This window comes from Monodelphis domestica, chromosome 4 (genome assembly GCF_027887165.1).
Source record: "Monodelphis domestica isolate mMonDom1 chromosome 4, mMonDom1.pri, whole genome shotgun sequence".
Classification (NCBI taxonomy): domain Eukaryota; kingdom Metazoa; phylum Chordata; class Mammalia; order Didelphimorphia; family Didelphidae; genus Monodelphis; species Monodelphis domestica.
Window position 1 is genome coordinate 289,024,838 of NC_077230.1, and position 27,815 is coordinate 289,052,652.

The 27,815-nt window shown below is 33.9% G+C and overlaps 1 protein-coding gene across 2 annotated transcripts in view; it reads left to right on the top strand.

Moving 5' to 3' along the window:
• The window catches only part of RNF17 (ring finger protein 17), a 132,635-nt gene that overhangs the window by 65,418 nt on the left and 39,402 nt on the right, over nt 1–27,815 (top strand). For both annotated transcript variants that reach the window (XM_007495180.3, XM_001374679.4), the window contains exons 17-20: nt 6,840–6,993; nt 21,930–22,045; nt 22,514–22,634; nt 24,427–24,547. In XM_007495180.3, coding sequence (XP_007495242.1) covers nt 6,840–6,993; nt 21,930–22,045; nt 22,514–22,634; nt 24,427–24,547 — 512 coding nt within the window. The remainder of the gene's footprint in view (nt 1–6,839; nt 6,994–21,929; nt 22,046–22,513; nt 22,635–24,426; nt 24,548–27,815) is intronic.

A 27,815-nucleotide genomic window follows, 5' to 3' on the forward strand; every position in this document is an offset into this window, starting at 1 on the left:
AATGGGGAGGGGAATTCCCTTTCTACAGTTTTCTGACTTGTCTTCTGGAAGATCTATAATCCTTAGGTTGTCTCTATGGATTCTATCTTTGAGATCAATATGTTATGCTTGAATAGAGAGCATATTTTCTTCTAATATTTTTGCTTTTCTTCTAGGTTGTCCTTCAACTTATGTGTATTTGTATTTCCTCTTATTCTTGCTTCTTTGATGATTAGCCATTGCAGATTAAAGTTTTTCCATTCTTTCCCCCATTTTTTACTTTTCAGATAAGATTTTTGTTCTCACAATTCTTAATTTCTCTTCTTTTTCAGTGTTGTATTATGTATATTATTGTTATAGTATATATACTTTATTTTAAAAAATAATTTGTTTTAATCAACCAACATCTGCCTTCTCACCTCTCCCAATTAAAAACATGAGAAAAACAAAACCCCCCTTACAAGCACATAGTCAAAACAAATTTCCACATTGGCTTTGCCCCGAAAAAATTTCACTTCATTTTACATCTGAGTCCTTTACTTATTTTATAATCCTGGTTGGTCATTATGCTGATTAGATTTCAACACATTAATATTTCACCATGATTTATATGCTCTAACTTTTTCGGCTATTACCTAGTTTATGGGTACCCCCTCAGATTCCTGTTCTTGTCACTTAAAGAGTTAAGAATATTTTTCACCTACTCTATACCCCACTCCCCCCATTCCATTTCCTCTCTGTTTTCCTGAACTTCATGGTTTCTCTGCAGTTCCAGTCTTTTCATCAAGAATTTTTATGTCTTTTATTTCAATAAAAGTTTGGGTTTTTTCCCTGTTTTATTATACTCAATTTTTCTGGGTAAGTTATTCTTGGATATAAACACATTCCTTTTACCTTTTGTAATATTCTAAGTTCTCTGTTTCTTTATAATGGCGGCTGCTAAATCATATGTCAGACTGCTGATGTCTCTTCAGTTCTTGAATTCTTTCTTTCTGGCTGATTGCAACATTCTTTGACCTAGAAGGTCTAGATTTTTGCTTTGCTCTTCATAAGAGTTTTTTCATTTTGGGGTTTCTTTTATGAGATGGCTATTGTATTGTTTTCTGCTTTGCCCTTTGCTTCCTAAAAATTCTGGATATTTGTGTTGTTTTTGTTTTTAAGATTTCTTAAAATATTTAAGTTCCTTTTTTTGTGGTGTTCAAATAGTCCAGTGATTCTTAATTTAGACTTGGGCTTTTTTAAAAGTACATGTAAGTCTTTTCCTTTATCTCTGATTTCTTTGGAATATAGACCCAGTAGTGACATTGCTGGTTCAAAAGGTATACATAGTTTTATCTCCTTTTGGACTTGATTCCATATTGCTCTCCAGAAGGGTTGTACCACTTCACAGTTCTACCAACAGTGCATAAGTATCTCAGTTTCCCCATATCCCCTCCAACATTTATCATTTTCTTTTTTGGTCATATTAGCCACTCTTAACAGATATGAGGGGTATCTCAGAGTTATTTTAATTTGCATTTCTCTAGTCAGTAGTGATTTGGAGCATTTTCAGTTTCTTTATTTGAGAACTGCCTATTCATATTCTTTGACCATTTATCAATTGAGGAATGAGGAATATTTAAGAAATGAGACCTTTGACAGAGATCCTTGCTATAAAATTTTCCCCCCAGTTTGTTGTTTCCCTTCCAATCTTGGTGTAACTCTTTATTAATATCCTTTGTCCATTGACCTATTGAGGAATGGCTGTTAGTCCTGTGTGTCTATGTAATTTAGACAACAAAACCTTCTCAGAGAAATTTGGTAAAAATTGATTTTTTTCCTCCATTCAATTATTTCCCTACTTATCTCGGGCACATTGTCTCTGCAAAAGCTTTTCAATTTTAGGACATCAAAGTTGCCTGATATTTTATAATTATCTCTATCTCTTGGTTAAAAAAAAAATGTCCTACCAATAGCTATGAGAGGTACATTGAAAAGGAAATTGCCTTTTATATTGGTCATAAACCAAGTGATCACATGTAAATCCTTTAAGTATGTAACTGCAAATATGATTTTTAGAAACTGACCTAGTTAGTAAACTGTGTCTGTTGATTATAATAATAGAATATTAGCCATTGTATTAGAAAGCATATAGTTTAGTGTTTTAGAATATTATAGCAACTAACTAGATTAAACAGCTATTGTTAGAGGAAAAAAATTTCAGGTCTCTGTAATTAAGGAAGCTGAAACTCATGCAGAAGGAGAGGAGCTATATACTGATTTGGTATGGTGAGTGAACAGCTGGCCTTATGAGATTATAGGAAAACTATGGCATATCCAGGTGTTATTTGATCCTGTGAAGACCTATGTCCGCTATAGGCTTCTCAGAATATTATAGCCAAAAGAGGATACTTTTTATCTAAACCCTCTCAGAGGTATTATGATAGTTCCAGACTGGTAATTAGAAGTTTAATTAACATTTCTTATCTTAACCTTATCCTAGAACTTATTTCTTATCAAATGTTTTACAAAACCTTGTTACCAAATATTACAGCATGTTTCTTAATGTACTATTTACCTTTTTCTTTATTAATGACTTATGTTAATTAAATATCAAAAACCTATAAAACATACTGTTGAACATCTTTATGAGTCTAGACATGACGAGACTACCAGATTTAATTTACCACAATTAAAGTTTGGATCTTCAGCTCAGAATAACAGTCTAGAGATTTCTTTATTTCTAACAATATGAGCTGCTTCTTTTTCAAAAAAATTGTTTTGGTAATCTGATCATTAAGGTTAAGGTCACATATCCATTTAGATTGTACTGAAGAATATAGTGAGTATACATCTGTGATCTTTGAAAGATGATAGGGAAAGGGAGAAGTACCAAAGGAGTGGGCAGTGTATTTAACTCTGATTCATAGAAAATTTCTACTATATATTACTAAAATGATAATTAGTGAACATCTAAAAAATGAAACCGGTATCATAAGAGCCTGCATGACCTCATCGAAAGGTTATGCTGAACTACTCTTTTTCTTATTGACAGTGCTACCAAACTGGTAGATCAAGGGAATATGGTAGGTATAGTTTACTTAGATTTTGACAAAGCTTTTAACAAAATCTCATTTCTAGTAGGAAAGATGGAATGATGTGTACCATAACAGTAGTATAGTTAGAATTTGGAATTGGTTAGCCAAACTGAAAGTGTGGTCATTTAATGATTTAATGTCATTTTGGAGGAAGTTTCCAGTGGAATGCTCAATGGATATGAACTCTGTTCTTCATTTAACATGTTCATCAGTCTCTTAAAAACCATGGATAGCATGTTAAACTTGCAATAACACAAAGCCGAACAGAAGAGATACTACATTATATGGATGATAGAATCTAGAAAGGCCTGACCAGTTAAAACACCGAACCAAAGCTAATAGGTTAACATTTAGTAGGCAATTAAAAAAAATACTTGGGAAGCTTAATTTTTAAACACAGGCACAGGAAGGAGGAAGTATGACTGGATAACACTTCATGTGAAAAAGATGTGAGATTTTTAGGGAATTACAAACTTAAAATGAATCAGAAGTATGATGTGAGTAACAAAAAAAAAAGTGATAATCTGCTAAGAGAAGCATAATGCCCAAGACAGGAGAGTTATTGCTCTTTGAATACTTGGATGGTATTATGTCTGTACTACCCCTGTTTAGTTCTGGCCTCACATTGTAGAAAGGACTTTAAGTGTGGGTATGTTCAGAGAGGGCATAAATAGATTAAAGGCATCAAGATCCCATATATACACATTGGATTAAGAAATTTTAAGATCTTTAGACTGGAGAAGAGGATATTTCAAGCAAGAAGGAGCAATTAGAGAACAACATAATATCAGCCTTGAAGTATTTGAAGGCCTGTCATATAAAGAGTAACAGACTTGTTCATAGCCCCAGTGTATCAAAATAGTAATAATGAGTAGAAGTTGTAAAAAGTTTCAAAAAAATTTTCCCACAATCAAGAGGTATCTAAAAATGGACTGGTTAATCTCTGGAGGTGTAGTGGGTTCTCTGTTACTGGAGGCCTTCAGGGATGTTGTAAAGGGTATTTTGTGCAGGTTTTCATTGGATTAGTGGCTTCTGAAGTCTCTTCTAATTTGACAGGAGACAATGTTGTTTTTTGCCAGCTTCTAAGAAAAGAAAGAAATTTTGCTATCTTATTTTTTTTAACCCTTACCTTCTGTCTTAGAATCAATACAATGTGTTGGTTCCAAGGCAGAAAAGTGGAAAGGGTTAGGCAATAGGGGTCAAGTGACTTGCCCAGGGTCACACAGCTAGGAAGTGTCTGAGGCCAGATTTGAACCCATGACCTGTCTCTGAGCCTGACTCTCAATCCACCGAGCCACCCAGCTGCCCCATCTCTTATTTTTTAAAAAAAATTTTAAAGGCATTTAATGTGACCAGAGTCATCATGGCAATGTGGATGGTGAACTAGCCTCAAAGTTAGGATTCTGATTCCTTTTCTTACACATACACATTGGCTGTGACTTTATTTCTTGAGGCCTGAGATGAATTTCTAAGCATATAAATTGAAGGGACGGTGCTGACTTGCATTAGTAGAGAGATTCTGTTCTTCCCAGGAGTTCCCCATGTTAACAAAATCAGATAGTGTTCTTCTTTCTATCCTAAGAATGACCATGATTTTGCTTTCACATAAACTACTGTGTTTGTTGGGCACAGCATTTGAAGTGAGAAGCTAATTTCCACTTATTCTCTACCCATTTAGGGAAATAGAGTAACAGTTATATGATTCATCCCTTCCCTTCAGTGTCCCTGTCAATGATTTCTTAATAGCCTGGGATCTAGAAAATCCATGGCATACTACTTTCCATTGTCTACCAATTAATACAAAATGAATTTTTACCTCTCAAGTTAAAGGCTGTGTTAGTAGAAAGGGAGGGTGTAGTCAGTCGATATAGTAGGATATGCCTTGGAGCATAGACTATGTATCTAAGGACCAGCCTATGTTTGGAGAAGTGCTTTACCAGATTGAAATAAGTATGCTTTGTGTCTGTAGAAGGTCTATATAAACCAGTTTAAATGATGGGTCCCTTAATGTATTGTGAAACGATATAAATTGGAACTACTTTGTGTACTTACATTATGATGTTTGAAATCATCAGTTAATTCTGTTGACAAAGGAGAGAAATATTAATATTCTATATAAGTAACAGAAGTGTCACTTCTTTTATACCAGCTACTTTGATGGTATAACGTCTGCATCTTGAAATTTTCTGATACTACCACTGAATCATCTCAAAATCACATTGTTTCAAATGTAGGATTAAAAATAATCCCCTCTTGGATTTGTAGATTGGTTTCGGTTTTTTTTTAGGTTGAAGATTGGCTCCTTCTTTGTGCTTTTGTGTATGTGTATGTACATATATTTGCCTACGAAAAGCATGTTAGGAATTAGGGAAATAGTCTTGTTATTCCCACTTTTGTTCAGTTGTTTCAGTCACATTCAACTCTTTGTGACTCCATTTGGGATTTTCTTGGCAAAGATAATGGAGTAGTTTGCCATTTCCTCCTTCAGCTCATTTGCTAGATGAGGAAACTGAGGCAAACAGGGTCAAGTGATTTGCCCAGAATCATACAGATTTGAACTAAGGCCAGATGTTAACTCTTTAAGATGGATCTTCCTGGCTCTGGTAGATGATTACATCTGTATAGAGGCTACAATTGCAAACATGACATGGTTTTGAGGGCATTTAGCAGTCCTATCAGAAAAGTGCATAAGTTTGTGTGTATTATATCAATTTATGCCTAAAGTACTGATTGTGGAATCAGAAAACCTGTGTTCAGATCCTAGCTCTGATAGCTACTACATCTGTGCCCCTGGGGAAATTCATCTCTCTAAACCATAGATGACTTATTCATAGAGATTGTATGTATACTACCTACTTCAGAGTTGTCATTAGGAAAATACTTTATAAATCTTGAACTATGATGTATCTCAATTGTTTTTAATTATAGCTTGCCTAGGGATAAACCTCACTAGAAAGAAATTAGAATATTAAAAAATCAAAATTTCATAGAATGTAGGTACTGGATTGATTTACTTTGCAAAAAGAGTTCTTAAAATTATAAAGTTACTTAGAATGCAATTCCATAAAAATAACAAGGTCTCTTAAAATTTAAAATATTAGATTTATAATAATCTAATTTATGAACAGCTGTTAAAGTAGCCTTCTGAAAGCAAAATTGTCAACATACAAATGTAAGCACAACTATGTAAATCCATCCTACCTGTTAATTTAAGAAATACTGCCTGTCTTGGTTGATAAAAAAGTTGGTGACCTTAGAACTCTAAAGATCTGGGTTCAGGTTCAGCCTATGACACCTATTGGTTGTGATCCTAGGCATGTCAATTAACCTTATGCCAGAGGTGTTAAACAGGTAGTGTGAATCAGATTAAAATATAATTCTGAAATATTTAACTAATTAAAATATAATAAAACATGTAAAAATGACATTTTAAAATAAATTAATATGTCACCTGTCAAGGATCCTTATTTATGGTTTAGTGACTCTTATCTTTATTTGAGTTTGACACCATAGCTCTAGGCAACTCTCTGAGACTAAGTTGTAGGAAAGATGCTAATCTACGTAGGAGAGGGAGCTGTCTATTAGAAACCACAGATCTAATCAATATCTCTAGTCTAATGTAATGTGTTATTTTAGTTTTAAAACTTTACATGTTTAGTTTAGTTTATGAATAGTACTATAATACTTATGATTTTTTATTCCAAGTGTTAAGAAATAACATTTTTGAGTATGTGCAGCTTACTGTGAAACTGATGAAGAATATTTCCCTTTTTCATTACTTAGATAGAAAGCTTAGACTTTTTAGTTCTCCTGAAGAAAATTGAAGAAGTCTATAAAAATGAAGATGGAGAAAATCTGGAAATCCTTTGTCCAGTTCAAGGTCAAGCCTGCATAGCTAAATTTGAAGATGGAGTCTGGTATAGGGCACAAGTCATTGGTAAGGACATACATGCCATTTGTACAAAGATATTGTTTGTTTTATTTCTGACTAGATTTTTTATTTCATTAGTACAGAGGCTCCTGGTGGAGAACTTTCTCTAAAACTTAAAGACATTTTAGATATAAAGCTAAAAAATGGCAAAATTTAAGTTGATGCAGACTGATAAAGGAGAGGAAATAGTTTAACTTTGGTTTTTAATCACCTTTTCTTCCTATCCTCTGTGAATCTTCAGAGGTTAGAGATTAAAGTTTGGGAATGGGAAGCTGGCTACTCTTATTCTTTTGTTTTCCATTGTATATGTCTTTTCTAGTTAAAAAACTTTGGTCTGGAAAAATCCAAGAAGAATGGTACAAGACAACAGAAAGTAGTAATGTGATAAATTGTGAAAAATATTTTTATGTTAAGGTACTGTTCCTAATATACAAATGTGATAAAAAAAAATACAATACTCTTTTTCTAAACAATTGTGGACTTACTCAGTTTTTATCTCCAATCTGCTTTCTTCTTCAGGCTAAGTAGTCTTATTACCTTTGCCCAAAGAGCTAACTTGCTCTGTTTTAATTTATCCTGTGTAATGCTTTCTTAATTTAATACATTCCCTCTTAAATTCAGGATTAGACTACTGTTATATAGGATATATAGGATAAGCCTGTAAAAAATATAGTAAGAATATGACCACTTAAGTAAAATAGTCTATCATAAAATAGATCATCAGTCTACAAAATAACTTTTTACTGAATTTTAGTGGCATAGTTTGTGTGTGTGTGTGTGTGTGTGTGTGTGTGTGTGTGTTTGTCTTGTCTATCTGTCTGTGTCTTAAACCCTTATCTTCCATTTTAGAATCAATACTGTATATTGGCTCCAAGGTAGACCAATAAGGGCTAGACAATGGGGATTAAGTGACTTGCCCAGGATCACACAGCTAGGAAGTGTCTGAGTTCTGATTTGAACCCAAGACTTCTTATCTCTAGGCCTGGTTCTCAATCCACTGAGCCCAGCTAGTTGCCCCAGCACAGCATTATATTGATATTCTACTATGTCTCTTCTAAAATTTGTATATATGTGTACCTAGAACAAACACCAAATGTTTAGTATCGAATTTCATGAAGAAATAACTTGTTACTAGAAACCTGTGTTACATAAATATTTTATGGCAGTCAAAATCACTGCAGAAAAATTACAGTTACAATTGATAGATAAATATATTTTTTTCCATTTGAATTAGTTTATTTTTATAATCACATTATTTCCCTCCTTCCCCTCCACCCACCCTTCCCACAGCCAACACACAATTTCATTGGGTATTACTTGTGTCCTTGATCAGAACCTATTTCCATGTTGTTGTTTACACCAGGATGTTCACTGAGTCTACATCCCCAACCATATCCCTTCGACCCATGTATTCAAGCAGTTGTTTTCCTTTGGTGTTTTTACTCCCACAGTGTTTCCTCTGGATGTGGATAGTGGTTTTTCTTGTAGGTTCCTCCAAGTTGTTCAGGATCACTGCATTGCCACTAATGGAGAAGTCCATTACATTCGATTGTACCACAGTGTATCACTCTCTGTGTACAATGTTTTCCTGGTTCTGCTCCTCTCACTCTCCATCACTTCCTGGAAGTTGTTCCAGTCTCCATGGAATTCCTCCACTTTATTCTTTCTTTTAGCATAATAGTATTCCATCACCAACAGATACCACAATTTGTTCAGCCATTCCCCAATTGAAGGGCATCCCCTCATTTTCCAATTTTTTGCCACCACAAAGAGCGCAGCTATGAATATTCTTGTACAAGTCTTTTTCCTTGTTATCTCTTTGGGGTACCAACCCAGCAGCTCTATGGCTGGATCAAAGGGCAGACAGTCTTTTAGTGCCCTTTGGGCATAGTTCCAAACTGCCCTCCAAAATGGTTGGATCATTTCACAACTCCACCAGTAGTGAATTAGTGTCCCTACTTTGCCACATCCCCTCCAGCATTCATTACTTTCCTTTGCTGTCATGTTAGCCAATCTGCTAGGTATGAGGTGATACCTCAGAGTTGTTTTGATTTGCATCTCTCTGATTATAAGAGATGTAGAACACTTTTTCATGTGCTTATTAATAGTTTCGATTTCTTTGGCTGAGAACTGCCTGTTTATGTCCCTTGCCCATTTATCAATTGGAGAATCGCTTGATTTTTTTGTACAACTGGTTTGGCTCTTTACAAATTTGAGTAATTAGACCTTTGTCAGAGGTTTTTGTAATGAAGATTGTTTCCCAATGTGTTGCTTCCCCTCTAATTTTGGATGCATTAGTTTTGTTTGTACAAAACCTTTTTAATTTGATGTAGTCAAAATTATTGATTTTACATTTTGTGATTTTTTTCTAGCTCTTGCTTGGTTTTAAAGTCTTTCCTTTCCCAAAGATCTGACAAGTATACTATTCTGTGTTTGCCTAATTTGCTTATAGTTTCCTTCTTTATATTTAGGTCATTCACCCATTCTGAGTTTATCTTGGTGTAGGGTGTGAGGTGTTGATCCAACCTAATCTCTCCCATACTGTCTTCCAATTTTCATAAAAAAGTGGGTTTTGGTCCCAAAAACTGGGATCTTTGGGTTTATCATAGACCGTCCTGCTGAAGTCATTTACCCCAACTCTATTCCACTGATCCTCCTTTCTGTCTCTTAGCCAGTACCAAATTGTTTTGATAACCACTGCTTTATAGTATAGTTTGAGATCTGGGACTGCAAGTCCTCCTTCCTTTGCATTTTTTTTTCATGATTTCCCTGGATATCCTTGATCTTTTGTTCTTCCAAATGAACTTTGTTATGGTTTTTTTTTCTAATTCTGTAAAGAAGTTTTTTGGTAGTTCAGTGGGTATGGCACTTATTTAAAGTAAATTAATTTGGGCAGGATTGTCATTTTTATTATGTTAGCTCGTCCCACCCATAAGCAGTCAATGTTTTTCCAATTGTTTAGATCTAGTTTTAATGGTGTGGAGAGTGTTTTGTAGTTGTGTTCATATAGTTCCTATGTTTGTCTCAGCAGATAGATTTTATATTGTCTAGGGTGATTTAAAATGGAATTTCTCTTTCTAATTCTTGCTGCTGAGATGGATTGGAGATATATAGAAATGCTGATGACTTATGCAGGTTTATTTTGTATCCTTCAACTTTGCTAAAGTTGTTGGTTATTTTGACTAGCTTTTTGGTTGATTCTTTGGGATTCTTTAAGTATACCATCATATTATCCGCAAAGAGTGATAGCGTGGTCTCCTCATTACCAATTTTAATACCTTCAATTTCTTTTCCTTCTCTAATTGCTACTGCTCGTGTTTCTAGTACAATGTTAAATAATAGGGTGATAATGGGCATCCTTGTTTCACTTCTGATCTTATTAGGAAGGTTCTAGTTTTTCCCCATTGCAGATGATGTTTGCTGATAGTTTTAGGTATATACTGTTTATTATTTTTAGGAAAGGCCCTTCTATTCCTATACTTTCTAGTGTTTTCAATAGGAATGGGTGTTGTATTTTACCAAAGGCTTTTTCTGCATCTATTGAGATAATCATGTGATTTTTGTCAGTTTGCTTGTTAATATGGTCAATTATGTGGATAGTTTTCCTAATGTTGAACCATCCTTGCATTCCTGGTATGAATCCTACCTTGTCATAGTGAATAACCCTTGTGATGACTTGCTAGAGTCTTTTTACTAGTATCCTATTTAAGATTTTTGCATCTATATTCATTAGGGAGATTGGTCTATAGTTTTCTTTCTCTGTTTTTGACCTGCCTGGCTATTGGAATCAGTACCGTGTTTGTGTCGTAAAATGAATTTGGTAGAACTTCTTCTTGGCTTATTCTGTCAAATAGTTTGTATAATATTGGGATTAGTTGTTCTTTGAATGTTTGATAGAATTCATTTGTGAAACTATCTGGACCTGGGGATTTTTTCTTAGGGAGTTCTTTGATGGCTTGTTCAATTTCTTTTTCTGATATGGCGTTGTTTAAGTAATTTATTTCTTCCTCTGTTAGTCTAGGCAATTTATATTTTTGTAAGTATTCATCCCTATCACCTAGATTGCCATATATGTTGCCATACAATTGGGCAAAATAGTTTTTAATGATTGCCTTAATTTCCTCTTCATTAGAGGTGAGGTCTCCCTTTTCATCTTGGATACTGTCAATTTGGTTTTTTTCTTTGCTTTTTTAAATTAGACTGACTAGTACTCTGTCTATTTTATTTGTTTTTTCAAAATTCCAGCTTCTAGTCTTATTTATTAAATCAATAGTTCTTTGACTTTCAATTTTATTAATTTCTCCTTTGATTTTTAGGATCTCTAATTTAGTCTTCATCTGAGGATTTTTAATTTGTTCGCTTTCTAGTTTTTTAATTTGCATGCCCAATTCATTGACCTCTTCCCTTCTTAATTTGTTAATATATTAACTCAAGGATATAAATTTCCCCCTGAGTACTGCTTTGGCTGCATCCCATAGGTTTTGAAAGGATGTCTCATCATTGTCATTTTCTTCAATGAAGTTATTGTTTCTATGACTTGTTCTTTAACCGGTTTTGGAGAATCGTTTAATTTCCAATTAATTTTTGATTTACCTCTCCATGTATCCTTACTAATTATTATTTTCATTGCATTATGATCTGAGAAGGTTGCATTTATTATTTCTGCCCTTTTGCACTCATTTGTAATGTTTTTATGCCCTAATACATGGTCAATTTTTGTGAATGTACCATGTGCTGCTGAAAAGAAGGTATATTCCTTTTTGTCCCTATTTATTTTTCTCCACATATCTACTAACTCCTAATTTTTCTAAGATTTCATTCACTTCTCTTACCTCTTTCTTATTTATTATTTGGTTTGATTTATTTAGTTCGGATAGAGGAAGGTTCGGGTCTCCCACTATTATAGTTTTTCTGTCTATTTTATCCTTGAGCTCCTCTAGTTTCTCCTTTAAAAGTTTGGATGCTCTGCCATTTGGTGTATACATGTTGAGTACAGATATTTCCTCATTGTCTATACTGCCTTTTATCAGGATGTAATCACCTTCCCTATCTTTTTTAACTAGATTTATTTTTACTTCGGCTTTGTCAGATATCATGATTGTGACTCCTGCCTTCTTTTTATCAGTTGATGCCCAGTAGATTTGGCTCCATCCTCTTACTTTCACCCTATGCGTATCTATCTTCCTTTGTGTGTTTCTTGTAAACAGCATATAGTAGGGTTTTGGATTCTAATCCACTCTGCTATTCGCTTGTGTTCTATGGGTGAGTTCATTCCATTCACATTCAGAGTTATGATGACTAGCTGTGTATTTCCCAGCATTTTGATTTCTACTCCTGGTCCTGCCTTTTCTTCTTTCACTATTTCCTTCTATACCAATGTTTGTTTATAATCAGTCCCCCTAGTTCCCACCCTTATTTTACTTCCCTTTTTACCCCCCTCCCTTCTTATTCCCCTCCTTATTTTCCCTGTAGTCTTTCTAAAATTGTCCCCCCACCTTCTCCCTCCCTTGTACTGCTTCCCTCCCCATCAGTCCATTTGTTACCCTTCTACACCCCTATAGGGCGCAAATCTATTCTCTGCCCCAATGGATTGGATTGTTCTTCCCTCTTTGGGTCAGTTTCAAAGCATGTAAGAGTTGAGTATTTTCTATCTCCAACCTCTTTACCCTTCCAGTGTACTGATGTTCTTCCCCCTCCTGCCATGAGCTTCTTTGTGACATATAAATTTACCCCCATTTGTTTCTTTTCCAATTTCTTTTAGTATTAACTTCTTTTTTTAGCTTTAGTTGTACACACACACATATATATATATATATGTATATATATATACACATACACACACATACATATACACACACATATATGTATTTATGCATCCATATATCTATATACTTATTTATGTCTTGTCCTTTCATCCTATACAGTTTGTCACTGTTCCCTCTAAGTGTAATTCTTCTAGCTGCCCAGGTGATAGCGACAGTTTTTAAGAGTTACCTTTTTTCAAGACCTCTTTTCATATAGAGATACATATAATTTTAACTTATTGAGTCTCTTAAAAATTTTTTTGTTTTCTTTTGTTTTGTTTTTTCTTATTTCCCTCTTGAGTTCTGTGCTTGGACATTAAATTTTCTGTTCAGGTCTGATCTTTTCTTTACAAATTCTTGGAATTCTTCTATTTTGTTGAATGACCATACTTTTCCCTGTAAGAATATAGTCAATTTTTCTGGGTAGTTGATTCTTGGTTGTAGACCTAGTTCCCTTGCTTTCTGGAATATCATATTCCATGCTTTTGGTCCTTCAGTGTGTATGCAGCCAGATCCTGAGTTATCCTTACTGTGGTTCTGTGGTATCTAAATGACTTCTTCTTGGCAGCTTGTAATATCTTTGGTCTGATAGTTCTTGAATTTGACTATAACATTCCTGGGTGTTGTCCGTTGGGGATTAAATAGAGGGGGTGATCTGTGAATTCTTTCAATCTCCACTTTTCCCTCTTGTTTTAGGATATAGGGGAAGTTTTCCTGAATAATTTCCTGTATTATGTCCAGGCTTTTTCTTTTGTCATGGTCTTCTGGTAGACCAATGATTCTTAAATTGTCACTTCTTGAATGATTTTCTAAATCGTCTGTTTTGTGAATGAGATGCTTCATATTTTGCTCAATTTTTTCATTCTTTTGGTTTTGTTTCATTGTGTCCTGCTTCCTTGTGAGGTCACTTAATTCCAGTTGTTGTATTCTGGTTCTTAAAGATTGGATTTCATCCCTGGCTTTTTGGTCATCCTTTTCCTTCTGGTCTGATTTTCTTTGAAGGTCATCTTTCATCCTCTTTACCTCGTCTTTCATTTCCTTTGTCTCATCTTTCATCTTTGCCTCATCTTTCATCTCCTTTGCCTCATTTTCCAGCTGGTTGATTTTGGCTTTGAAGACACTATTTTCTCATTTTAGTTCAAGTGCCTCTGTTTCCAGATGACTTATCTTAGTTTTTGAGTTCTTTTCCCAATTGTCTTCAGACTCTCTTAATTGTGTTTTGAGTTCTTCCACAGCCTGTATCCAATTCACTGGGATTTCTGATTTATCGTTTGCTGATCTCCCCCCCTCTATTTGGTTTGTTGAATAGAAGCTGTCTATTGTAATGTCTTTCTTCTTTTTCTGTTGTTTGCTCATATTCACCCCATCTTTACTCTTCATATTTGTCTGTGCTCTTGCTCCTCTCATTTTTTTGGTTTTGGGGGCTTCTGTCAGACTCCCTTCTTGGAGCTTTAATAGAATATCTCTTGATGTAGTCTCTAGGGGAGGGTTGTTGGGGGTTTGAGCTTCCCTGTCCTCTGGAGGCTTTTGATTGGATTAAAGTCAAGCAGTCAATGAGGGATAGGTATGGAGTTTGGGCTTCTCTGAGTTCTGGAGACTTTTGATGGGATTAAGTTCAGCTTAGTTGGGCTGGGTGTGCTCTGATTCCAAAACCTCCTGGAAGACTGGAGCAAAAATGGAGGATCTCCACAGCTCTGGCCAGGCTTCCAGGTCTATGCTCCCTCTCTAGCTCCTTCCCTGCTGTCTGTGTTGGATGCTTTGAACTTGGCACAGCCCTGCCTTCAAGGTACACCCTCCAGACCAGAACCTTTGCCCACCCAGAAGTTCCCACTGCCACTGGAGTCTCAGCGCTCTAGGTGGGAGGGGGGATAGATCCTGGGACCTTCCTTCTGCAGTCCCCTTAAACCCAAGTGTTCTCGGATTCCAGCTTTTCGGGGGGGGGGTACCTTTTGAATTAAGTCCAGCAAGAGGGTTCCTTGGCTCTGTCTTGTTGTTAAGTTTGATTTTCAGTCCCCTAGGAGCATTCAGTTTGTGATCGGTAAGGAAGGGTATTCAGAGGTCTGAACTTCTGCTCCTTCTAGGCTGCCATCTTGACTCCTGATGAATACATTTTTATGTCACTCATAGTTCCATAGCTGTGAAATGTAAATTGTATATCATTTTTGCATTTACAGCCTTTCTTACATACATTACCTATAATTATTAAAATAAATTCTCTTCCACCAGTATTCCCTACTCACTGAGATGGCAAACAATGCAATATGTATTGTACATGTCAAATCATGCAAAACACTTCCATATTAGCCATGTCACAAAAAAGCGAGAAAAAGTGAGGAAATTATGCTTAACTTTTGCACTCAAAAGTTCAGCAGTTTTGTCTCTAGAGTTAGATAGCATTTTTCATCAAGTCCTTCTGAAATTGTCTTTGAACATTATATTTATCAGAGTAGCTAAATTGTGTGTGTGATATATTATAGATAGATAAATAAAATCTATATTCCTAACATTGGAATTATTGAGTCAGAAGGTATGAATATTTTTTTAACTTTTACTTTCTTATGATGATTATTTTCCTCCCACAATGTATCAATTTGGAATTCCATCAGCAAAAGAAGATCTGATTTTCTGACATTTCACCCATAATGACTTTTTTTTTGCTATTAATTTTTTTTTGTTGCCTATTGGTGAGGGAGGGAGAAGGAAAGAAGCATTTATGTAGCACCAATACATACAAGGTCCTAAGCTTGCTTTTTTCAATGTCCCATTTGGAAGCTAAGCTTTTTACAAATGTTAACTCCCACAATAACCCAGCAAGATAGGTGCTGTGATTTTCCCTGTTTTACAGTTGAATAAACGGGGGCAAATAAAGGTGATGTGACTCACCTAGGGTCACACAGCCACTAACTGTCTGAGGACAGATTTGAACTTGGGTCTTCCTGACATCTGGGTCAGTTCTCCATCCACCACAACACCTAGATCTTTCATAGATAATCTATCCAGTGGAGTTCTTCCTTTAACTCTTTCATAATCTCCAGGTTAATATTATAAGACTTGGGCTTTGAATTGTCTCATTTTTGCTACCTCCTTTTCCTTTACATATCTCTCTCTCTCTCTCTCTCTCTCTCTCTCTCTCTCTCTCTCTCTCTCTCTCTCTATATATATATATATATATATATATATATATATATATATATATATATATATATATATATACACACATACATACATGTTCAGTAATGTCTTTTTTTTCCCTTACATTGAGATATTTTGCTTTCCCAATTACATGTAATAACAGTTTTCAAAGTAAGTTTTCTGAAATTATAAAATCTAAATTGTCTCCTTTCACCTTCCCAGAGATGGTAAGTAACTTGATTTGGGCTAATCATAAAATTATACTTCCATATTGGCCATTATTGTGAGAAAATATTCTCATAAAACAAACCCCAAAATAAAAACCCCAAAAATTAAAGCAAAAAATAATATGCTTTAATCTGCATTTCAACTTCAACAGTTCTTTCTCTGGAGGTTGGTAGCCTTCTTTGTTATAAATTCTTTAGAAATGTCCTGGATTGCTGTATTGCTGAGAATAGCTAGGTCTTTCGCAGTTGATCATCATACGATATTGCTGTTACTGTGTATAGTGTTTTGGTTCTGCTTATTTTACTCTGCATCAGTTCATATAGGTTTTTTCAGCTTTTTCTGAAATTATCTTGCTCATCTTTTCTTTTTTTAAATGACTTTTTTTATTCAAAGATATTTTATTTTCCCAATTACATGTAATGACATTTTTCAACATACATTTTCCAAAATTATAAGATTCAAATTGTTTTCTTCCCTTCTTTCAGAGATGGTACCTACTCATAATTTCTTAAAGGGCAATAGTGTTCCATCATATACCACAGTCTATTTAGCCATTTGCCAATTGATTCCAATTCTTTGTCACTACAAAAAGAGTTGCTATAAATATTTTTTTTAATAGATAGCACCTTTCCCCTTTTTAAAAATTTTCTTTCTTTGGGATAATGATCTAATAATAGTATATGATACGATATGCACAGTTTTATAGCCCTTTGGGGGCATAATTCCAAATTGCCTTCAGAATGTTTGGATCAGTTCACAAGTCCACCAGCAATGCATTAGTGTCCCAATTTTGTCCTTTTCTCTCCAGTATTTATCATTTTCCTTTACTATCATACTGACCAATCTGAATTGTGTGAGGTGTTACTCAGTGTTACTTTAGTTTGCATTTTCTCAAATCAAGAGTGATTTAGAACATTTTTCCTATGATTATTGATAATTTTGATTTCTTCATCTGAAAACTACTTGTTCATATACTTTGCCTATTTCTCAATTGGGGAATGACTTCTATTCTTAAAAGTTTGACTTAGTTCTCCATATATTAGAGAAATGAGATCTTTATCAGATAAATTTGTTATAAATTTTCCCCCAGTTTATCTTGTAATGTTCTCTTTCTCTTTTTTGTCATAAATTCTGCCCTTAAACCTGTCTGATAAACTGTTCTGTTTCCCTAGTTTATTTATGGTAACACCCTTTATGTCTAAATCATACATTCATCTTGATCTTATCTTAGAATATGGTGTGAGCTCAGTAATGTCTTTTATGATGTTTTTCATATGTAAGTCATAGTTTCTGTATCTACTTATACCTACCCACTTTGCATTTTTCCATGTAAAGTTACTTAGATATGATTATTTAGAGATTATAGTGTTCTTTGCTTTACAACCATGTATAGCATCAAAAGAAAAATGTTGGAGTTGAAAAGTGATTTTAGATCTATGAACAGTTTGGGATCTTCATAGTATTACACAATTTCTAAAACATTCATCTGTGGTGCTTGTCAAGATTTATTACATATCACATATCACACATGTATGTATATGTATATATAAGTGAAAGGGACATATTTAAAAATAAATCTCTTTCAGTTTCAGATCTGTGATTGTATTGAAAAAGAGTTTATTGGGGGCAGCTGGCTAGCTCAGTGGATTGAGAGCCAGGCCTAGAGATGGGAGGTTGTAGGTTCAAATCTGGTCTCAGACATTTCCCAGCTGTGGGACTCTGGGTAAGTCACTTGACCCCCATTGCCTAGCCCGTACCACTCTTCTGCCTCAGAAGCAATACACAATATTGATTCTAAGACGGAAGGTGAGGGTTTAAAAAAAAAGTTTATTGAGCTGGGAAATGAAGTGGTCAGAATTCTATTTTAGGAATATCATCTTGGGAGTATCACTGATATACTCATTCCAAATGTGGCTTCCAGGATGAGGCAGGTACATTTTGCGTGAGCTGAAAATTAATAACCAGAGTTACTTTGCTTACCCTAAATTTCCTCTGATGAGCAACATTCTGTCTAAGGAATAGATTGGAATAGCTAGCATCTCAGGTCTCTTCCAATTATAAGTGTGTGGATTAAAGAAGAGAAAGTTTGAGATAGTGAAACCAGTTAAGCTATTATTGCAGTAAAACAAGTGAGAGATATGAGGACTTGAATGAAACCAGAGTGTTGGGTCTTAATGGAAGGAAATGGACAAATGGAATCAATATTATGAAAGTGCCTTGGTACTGGCAGCACATTGTAGATTCTTAGTAAATTCTTGTTTACTGATTTGTTCCACATTTTTTCAAGTAATGATTAATCATTTGTGTTTCTGAAAATGTATCCATATGACCATTATCCATTGTGAACCTGGGCAAAATTTTGTGAATTTCTAAAAGTTCTCTATCATTTCAATTGTCAAATTTTTAAATCTGCAAAAACTGTCATTTGACATATTTTACCCAGTATGTTTTCTTTTTCCTTTTAACTATTTTTTGTTGTTGCATATAGCTTTCTTTTCAAGTTTGGAAAAAGAGATTCCCCAGCTCTCATGGTGATAAATGATAATCATATATTAGGAAAGTCTTTATTTCACTCCACAGGAAGTGCAGAATATTTAATAGGAGCTTGTAAATAGTAAGAAAGTATATATAGCTTTCAAATAACCCATTAATTCCCTCATATGTCATTGTTATTGGGAATAACTGTGTTCAAAGTAATTCCTTCTATTTCATGAATTGAAAAAAAGTTATCTCCTTTCCACAAGTGATATATATTTTTGCATTTTTGTTAGTTTTTGTGTCTATTCATCATCTAGTAGAATAAATCCAATTACATGAAGTTATATGATATTCTATATAAACACAGACTTAAATATATTCGGTACAAAATTGTGTAATCTTAATCAACCAAATGCAAGAATTCCAGTATTAAAAAAAAGAGTGATCCTTGTAAACTTCTTTCACATAATAGGTTTTGGGGGGTTTGTTTGTTTTTTTTGAAATGTGCATTAAATTTACTACCATTTTTCAAAAATATATATATATATATATTTTAATTTTTATTTGGTCATTTCCAAACATTATTCATTGGAAACAAAGATCATTTTCTTTTCTTCCCTCCCCACCCTCCCACCACCTCTCCCATAACCCACGTGCAATTCCACTGGGTATCACATGTGTTCTTGATTCCAAAAATATATTTGTTAAATGATTCATTTTCCTGTTTTTAAAAGTTTCTTATTTACTGATCTTTACTTACTGATATGACTATCTCCATGTTCTATGGTCCTTTTTTATATGTTTATTCATTATTCACTTAGAATTCACTGATATATATGGCATAAGGTATGATTTTAATTTCTATTTCCAGTCAATTTGCCAACGAATTTTCAAAAGTAAATTTGTTAAAAAAATTTCAATCTCTAGTTCTTATTTTCTACATTATCATTGCTTTTTAAATATTCAGTAATCATTTTTATTTTCTTAACTTAGTGCTTAATAGATTCCATTTGTATTTTATAATTTTCTTGTGCTACTTAATTCTGATTTTATTGTAATAGAGTCTGAAAATATAATGGATATACTTTATTTCTTTTCAAGTACTTCTAGGGCTTCCTTGACTATATCATAGTAGGTGATTAGTTATCAATTTTTGTGAACTTTAATTGGTCATAGTTTGTTCTTTATTGTTAAGCATTTCATTTTATTTTACTTTATTCTAGTAATGGCCTTTTGATGCTTACTATTAAAATATGTCTTGTGTTGCTATTAATGTTTTATGAATTAAGATTTAGAATTATTTGGTGCATATCAATTAAGGATTATTACATATGTTTTTACTTTTGCTATCTCATAAGGTCTTTGTCTATCCATTTTTTCTTGAATTAGGAGCAACAGAGGAACAGGGTAGGTAAAATTCAGAGTTAGAGTTTGGTAAAGCATGATGAACAGTGATAGAGAAAAAAATATAGGAATGAAAGGATAGTATAGTGTTTAATTGATTTATTAAGAAGTCAAGAATGGAAAAGAAACATAGCCAGAGTAGGGTTATTGACACAATACTAATGGGAACTGAAAGTCAGGATGACGTTTTAGGTTTTAGAGGAATAAGGTATAAGGAATTGATCTAGGGTGCCATGATCAAAGGTTTGACCCTTGCTTGTGAGTTTTTGTCAATGACATCAGCTGAGTTATAATATCTACAATTTGAGAATCTTGGGAAAATATCTAGGCTTACAGACCTGAATCCTTTCGAAGACAGCTGAGTGCTACTTTACCATCATTTAACTTATCTTCACATAACTTAATTTAAAATTTTTGTTTTATTCTCAATTTAAAGATAATTCTTCTTGGCTAAAGAAAAAAGAAACAAAGTAAGAGTTGAGAAATTCTTCTTTTCCTCCATATTTTTTATGCTGTCCCTTCCAAGCAGAAAAATCCATCCTCTTCTTGCTCCTAGTACAATCCCTGAAGCCCTTTTTGTTGTCCTTGACATTTATCGCCATATAGTTGTTTGGCTGTGGTTTTTTTTGTTGTTGTTTGTTTGTTTGTTTTACTTCTTGTGTTTCTTAACACTGTTCTTGCAAAATAACTTTTTTTTGTATTCTGAATAATCTTGCCTTCATCTCCTATACATGTCTCTAAAAATCTGTTTTGGTGTCTGACTTACTTTTGCTGTAATGCTTTTTGCATTCCCCTCAGACAACTTGCTCTTTACTTTGTCATTGGAATGACTTAGAATTTCATTTATAAGTATTTGTTGGCCTTAGGTTGACATCTGCAGAAATTTTTTACCATGGGATGTTACCTATCTTTCCCTGACCCTTTGAAGGCTGCATTTCCAGAATCTAGTGTATTTCATATTGTCAGCTTCCTCTTTCTTATCTATCATAAAATCCAAGATGGAACACGATAATCCACCCTCTCCACTATTTCAGTCATTTCTACTAAAGCAATTTTGAATAGCAGTTCCTGTTATATATTCTTTCACTTTTCTGAATATTGAAACCCAAGCAGACAACTTGATCAGCAACTATTACTTTAGCAAAATAAATCTCCAGCAAATGTTCAGATAGTTAAAATATTTCCAACAATCTTCCCATTCCAGTTTTGTGATCTTTCCTAAATAATGTGTTTCCTTCTTCTGGCCTAGTAGTCTGTAGAATATTCCTACCTCAATATCATTTCTTTTTCCTTTTATAATAATACACTGTGCTTCTCTTCCCATCTAGTTCACTGACTTGCATATACAACCACACAGTGTTTATTACCTTTTTTAATCTGTTGCATTTGAATATGTCATGTCCACAATTCCAAGCTCAGTGTCTTCCATGAGTCATGCTCTTCTGGCTCTTAGTGATATATATATATAAATTAAATGTATCTTATGTTAAAATGACCTTGAGAATAAAAATCCAGGATGAAAGGAAGTTTGTTAATAAAACAGGGTTTTCACAAGGAATAATGGAAAGGGCAGGCAGGGAATAACTTGTATTACAGCTCTCACAATTCTAAGACCCTAATCAACCCACCAAATTGAAATATCCTCATGATGGTAGGAGATTTTAATCTATCTTCATGATTTTTAAACTCATTACCAGAGTTTGGCCACCAGATTCCTTCTGCTGGAGTATGGGATGGTCCTTTCTGCAAAAATGAAAGAAACACCCAAATTAATGAACCCTGAGAACCTTCAAGTTCATGGTTAAAGATGTCAGGTTTTTCTGCATTTTGTTATTTTTTAATAAGTTTGACACTAACACTTCCAATATTTGTTATTTGATTTTAAAATCTCTGAAGGTTTACCAGGACGTCGAGAAGTTGAAGTTAAATATGTTGACTTTGGTAATGCTGCAACAGTAACACTTAAAGAGATGCGTAAAGTAAAGGATGAGTTTTTGAGTCCCCCAGAAAAGGTATGCTAGATTTAATTAACATAAAATGTATATTTAAAATTAGTAGCATAAATTTAGTATGCTTTTTTTATATTTACCACAAACATATTTAGTCACTCATGGTCATTTCTAAATGAGTTTTGCTATTTCATGGAAGAAAGATATTGCTGCAGATATTAACTGCTTTAGAAATTGTCTCCTCTTTGCCTGAATGGTCTTTTAATTTCTTGAGCTTTTCCTTAGTCTTGAGTATAAAAGTATCTGTTTCCCATGTAAAGCCCCTTGTGGGGTAGGGATTGTTTCTGTCTTTGAATCCTTAAATAAACAAATGGTGCTTTGAATGGACTATAATTGATGTTCTGTAAAATTTTTTAGTGGAGATTCTCAGCCAGATTTTGTTGTCTTTTTTCTCCAAATGGTATAAAATTTTCACTATAATCCTAACTTATTGCTTGAAATAAATAACCATGAAAATTTTATTTGACACAGGCAATTAAATGCAAATTGGCACATATTGAACCATCCAAAAAAAACAAGCCATGGTCTAAAGAAGCAAATGAAAAGTTTGAAGAAATGACTCATGACAAATTTATGACATGTTCAGTAATCAGTAAGATATCTTTATGTGTGTATGTCACTAGAAATAATATAAGCATTTATTTTTAATTAGAGTGTACTTTATGTTGCAAAACATTTCAAACAGTTTTAAGGTACTTAAAAGAGAAGGATGTTCTCTTTGTGTTAGAAGATTTTTAACCTTGGCTTGAGAAAAATTTTAGGTGATTAAATTTGATCATTATCACTCCATATTTGTACTTATCTGCATCAAAACTGTTCTACTGGACTACAACAAAATTGCATATCATTGTACAGGTCCCATGATACTTTCAGTCTTTAATATTAGACGTTGCCACATCTTTGAGAAGGACAATAAATTGAGCTTCTTAAGTTTTGAGGACCCACCACTAAGAGAACTAATAATGCTTAGGAGTAGGGTTGATAGATATAAACTTTAAGAAGCCAAAAACATAAGTGAGAAATTTGGGAACAGGAGGTAGAGATGGATGGATTAGAACAGTAGAATCCAACAGGTGGCCCACAACACTTCCAAACTGTCATCCAAACTATATTAAAATGTAATTGGGAATTGTATAATAAAGTAAATAAAAATACAGTGAGACAGATAACATTTCACTTTTAAACTAAGTCAAATATGCGCCCCCTAGGAGTCCTTAAAAATGGATTAGTGACCCCTGCTTCCATTGTGAATTTGATACTACTGATTAGAGGAACAAAAGGAAGTAAAAACAAGGAACAGACATAAAGAGGAAGAGAGAATTATATGTAGTTGATTGTTAGAAGAAATTATTTCTTTTTAAGCAGATCAGCAAAATACTTTTACTATGAGCCACTTAGAAAGATGCTTGGAAATAACTTAGTTGTCTAAAAACCTTTGCAATATTAATTGTTAAAATGGTATGATTTTACTAGATTTGCAAGTACAAATATAGTTTCATATTATCCTAGCGGAAAGTAAACTAGAGATAGATGTATCATTGTAACACCTTTATATACTTTAATATTTTGGTTATGGATGTTTATTTCTTTTAAATAAGTTTTTTTTAACTTTTTTTTAGCCCTTGTTGACTACTTTTCTCAAATGTATTAGAATATTATCTTACCTTAGAGTGATGGCAATAGTGGTTGCTATAGCAATTAAACATAAAGTTTGATCAGAAGCATGCAGTGCCCAAAAGGTTATGGTTCTCATTCAAAATAGGTATGAAAAGCAAAGAAGTTTAGAATAAATATACATTAAACTCTAGGATGTTCTCTAGAACTTTTATCTTTGGTGTTTTTAAAAGAAATGCCTTTTTAATTTGCCTCTTATAAAAAGTCAGTGTGGAATAAGGAAGAATCTAGGAAATCAAGGCTTCTAATTGAAGGTGTCATATATTGGACTTTCTGACATATAAATATGCTGATATAGGTTGTGAAATATACACATATATTGATTTATGAATTAATTTTCCTTAATTTGTCCTTTTGAGAAATTGAATTGAAACCTGGTTTTTAAAATAAACTGTCAATTCTAAATAAATATCCATTGTTCTTACAATTTTTTTTAAAAAGTCTCCTAGCAGTTTGAAGAGGAAAACAACACAAAATTGTCTGTTGAGTAGTGATACACAATATATATATTTTAGTGAGTGATGCTAAAACTTTTGTACAACTTCTCTCTCTCCCTAGCAGAATTCACTTTGATAGCCTTCTGAGGATCATAGTATATTTATAAACATGTTACCTCAAATTATACATATAACTACATAGTTTTTTCAAATTAAAAACAATTTATTAAAAAAACACATTGCTTTTTCTAAATTATCTTACTGGTTTTACAGAAATTTTGGAAGACAATGTGCTATCTGTTGAGTTATTTGATTCTATCAGTGCTCCTGGAATGATACCAAACAGTGTTAATAGCCAACTAGTTAAAGAAGGTTTAGCATCATATGAGCTAGGGTGAGTATGCTTTTTTATACTTTTAAATATTAATAGCTAATAAGTATATAGCCTTTGCTGGTATTTTTTTTTTGGTCCAGATCTATGACTTTTTATAGAAAGCTCCCTAAAGAGAAAAGTAAGAGTCAGAAGTAGGACTTGATCTTATGTCATCCTCTGAAGGTTAGCTTTCTATCTACTCTCTTACTGCTCTTAATTGTGAATTTTAATATAAATTCTTTGATAATTTTGTCACTTGTTTTTGGATTTCCAACCATCTTTAAACTATTTTGTTAGAGCTGGTACTAGGAAAGTCAGTTTCTGTCTTCAGATATCACCATTTTAGATGAAGATGGGCAATAATGTTTAAATAATCTACCAGTATGTCAGTCTTTTGAATCTAACAACAGAATAGTTTTACTATTAGAAAAAATAAGATAAATAAACATTTTTACCATTATTCACCTTTAGAAAAGCATATCATATAAACTTTTTTCCCTTGCGTTATAGCCTTCATACTGGACACTTGAAATACAAATACTCTAAAAAGATTAAATTATTAACAGTACTAGCAAATAAATGTGAATTTTTATATAAAAATAATCCTCTCAATAATTCATTATGGTATATCATTCAAAAAGGTCTTGTACTAGGATACTTAGCAAGAATTTTACTAAGCCATAGTAAGCAAGGAAATATAATCACATAAATTTTGTAGCTGGGACGTATATTCCTTCCTCCTTCTTGTCTGACATTTTTATTTTATAAATGAGTTAACTTGAGGCCCACAGAAGTCAACAATAGCAGGCATTTATGTAACACTTTAGGTTAGTAAAGTACTTTACAATTATTATCTCATTTGATCCTCACAACAACTTTGAAAAGTGGTATTCTTATTATCTCCATTTTACAGATAAGGAAACAGAGGCAGATGAGTTAAGTGGCTCGTCTGGGGTCCCATAGCTAATAGGTAATGCTATGTTTAAACTCAGATATTCCTGACTCCAGTCCCAACTCTACCCATTATATCATCAGCTGCTTTCAAAGTCAAGTGATTTGTCATCAGTTTCTCAATAATGACAAAAAGAGGAACCCAGCTGAGGGTTTTGATTCCCAATGTGCCACACCAGGCTATTGTGTAGTTGGCAGCTTGATGGTATTGTTCCTGCATTCAAATCTAGCCACAGATACTAGCTGTGTAATTCTGGGCAAGCCTGTTTGTCTCAGTTTCTTCATCTGTCAGGTGAGCTGTAGAGGAAAATGGCCAATGGGTTCAGTTTCTTTGCCAAAAAAAAGCTGCTCCCCCCCCCCCCCCCCCGAGGGGCAGTTCAGTGGATTGAGAGCCAGGCCTAGAGATGGAAAGTCCTGGGTTCATATCTGGTCTTCAGACACTTCCCAACTGTGTGACCCTAAGCAAGTCACTTAACCCACATTGCCTAGCCCTTACCACTCTTCTGCCTTAGAACCAATATACTGTATTGATTCTAAGATGGAAGGTAAGGGTTTAAAAAAAATGCAATCACAGCATAAAGCCCAACTAAAATGACTGAAAGAAAACATTTCCTTAAAAAGTTCTTTCAGTATTCCAAATGTATTTGAATCTCTCCATTTCCTTCCTTGCCATGGAGTAAACATTCTAGATGTGATCTGACCATGGTACTAGTGCTGTTACTTCTCTTCTGGCTGCTATGTCTGACTTACCCTGAGTTTATTGTCTACAGTTACTGCCTATCTAAGAAGTTGTTAAATTTAATTGTGGTTGGACTCTGAATACATAATAGGGTGGTTGCCAGGGATTTAATTTCTAAATCCCAAAAGGAATTACTAAAATAAATGGAATTTATGGTAGTTTATTTACAATATTTACAATAGAAGGAAGATATTAAGGAATGAGAGAGAGAGAAAACCCTGGCTTTTTCTGATATCAGTTAGAATTTCTAAGCCCCAGTTAGGGGAAGAGAAAAGCAGGGTCACTAAGTTAGCTTTTCACTCACCAACAGTTACAGTTTAAATGGAAAGAAGTCTGGGTATCTGTCTTCCGGTCATTCCTCAAGGGTCTGTCTTCCAGTTGCTCCTCAAGAGTCTGTCTTCCAATCTCTCCTCCAAGTCAGAGCCTCCAACTCGAAACTCGAATCAAAATATCTATCTCTCCTCTGGCCTTTCGTCCTCTTTTTAAAGAATATTTTTCTTGTGTCACCTCCCCTAAGTTTCACATCTACCAATCACAGCAGATGCTTTTCTCCAGGACTGCCCACCCTTTAGTTCTCACCTTCTTTGGTTAGATTATCTCTTTTTGGATTACTTAACACCTTTTTTTTTAGTTAAAATGGGTAGATGTACTTAAAATACTGATTTATCACCTTTTTGTAGATTAAAATCTAAAAATTGGTTGTGGGTTACAATTCTAGCTTCACTATAAAAGAAGAGCTAAGTATCTTCATTGTTAAAATCAGGAGATAGCTAAATCCAATCTTCACAGAGTCCAGAAAGTAGGTAAAGAATGTATAAACTTTGAGAAACATACTATCTGATTTAAACTTTTTTTATATTTTTTATATTTCATGCCATACTCACTTCTTTCTGAAACCCCTTTCCCCCCTTACAGAACTCATCTTTATAACAAAGAACAGTTCAGCAGAACCAGCTTACACAGCAAACATAAGTAACAGAAGATAGAACACTTCACATACCCATAGTCAGATATCTTTGGCATCACAGAGCTAGGGTTGACAGAGACCTCAGAGGCCATCTAGTGTACCCCACTTCCCCATTTTATAGATAAGAAAACTGAGGCTCTAAAATTTGAACCCAGGTCCCCTGCCTCCATAACTCCACTAAAAGGAAGGACATATGTTTTATCATTTTCTTCTAGCCATCACATTTAATTTGTTAATGTCATTAATATTTTTTCATTTATATCAGATATATCATCACTTATACTAAATATATTTTTATTATATTAAATTACATTTAATTTGATTTCTGATGTCTTAATATTATTTCCATTTGTATCATTGTAGTAATTATAGTTTTATCCTACTTTAACTATCCTTTATTCTGTAGCAGTTGACATAAATTATACCATTTTTTGTGAATTTCTCATGTTCATTTTTTAAAAATCCAGACCTTCCATCTAGAATCAATACTGTGTATTGGTTCCAAGGCAGAAGAGCAGTAAGGGCTAGTAAGTGAGGGTTAAGTGATTTGCCCCAGGGTCACACAGCTGGGAAGTGTCTGAGGCCAGATTTGAACCTAGGACCTCCTGTTTCTAGGCCTGGCTCTCAGCTGC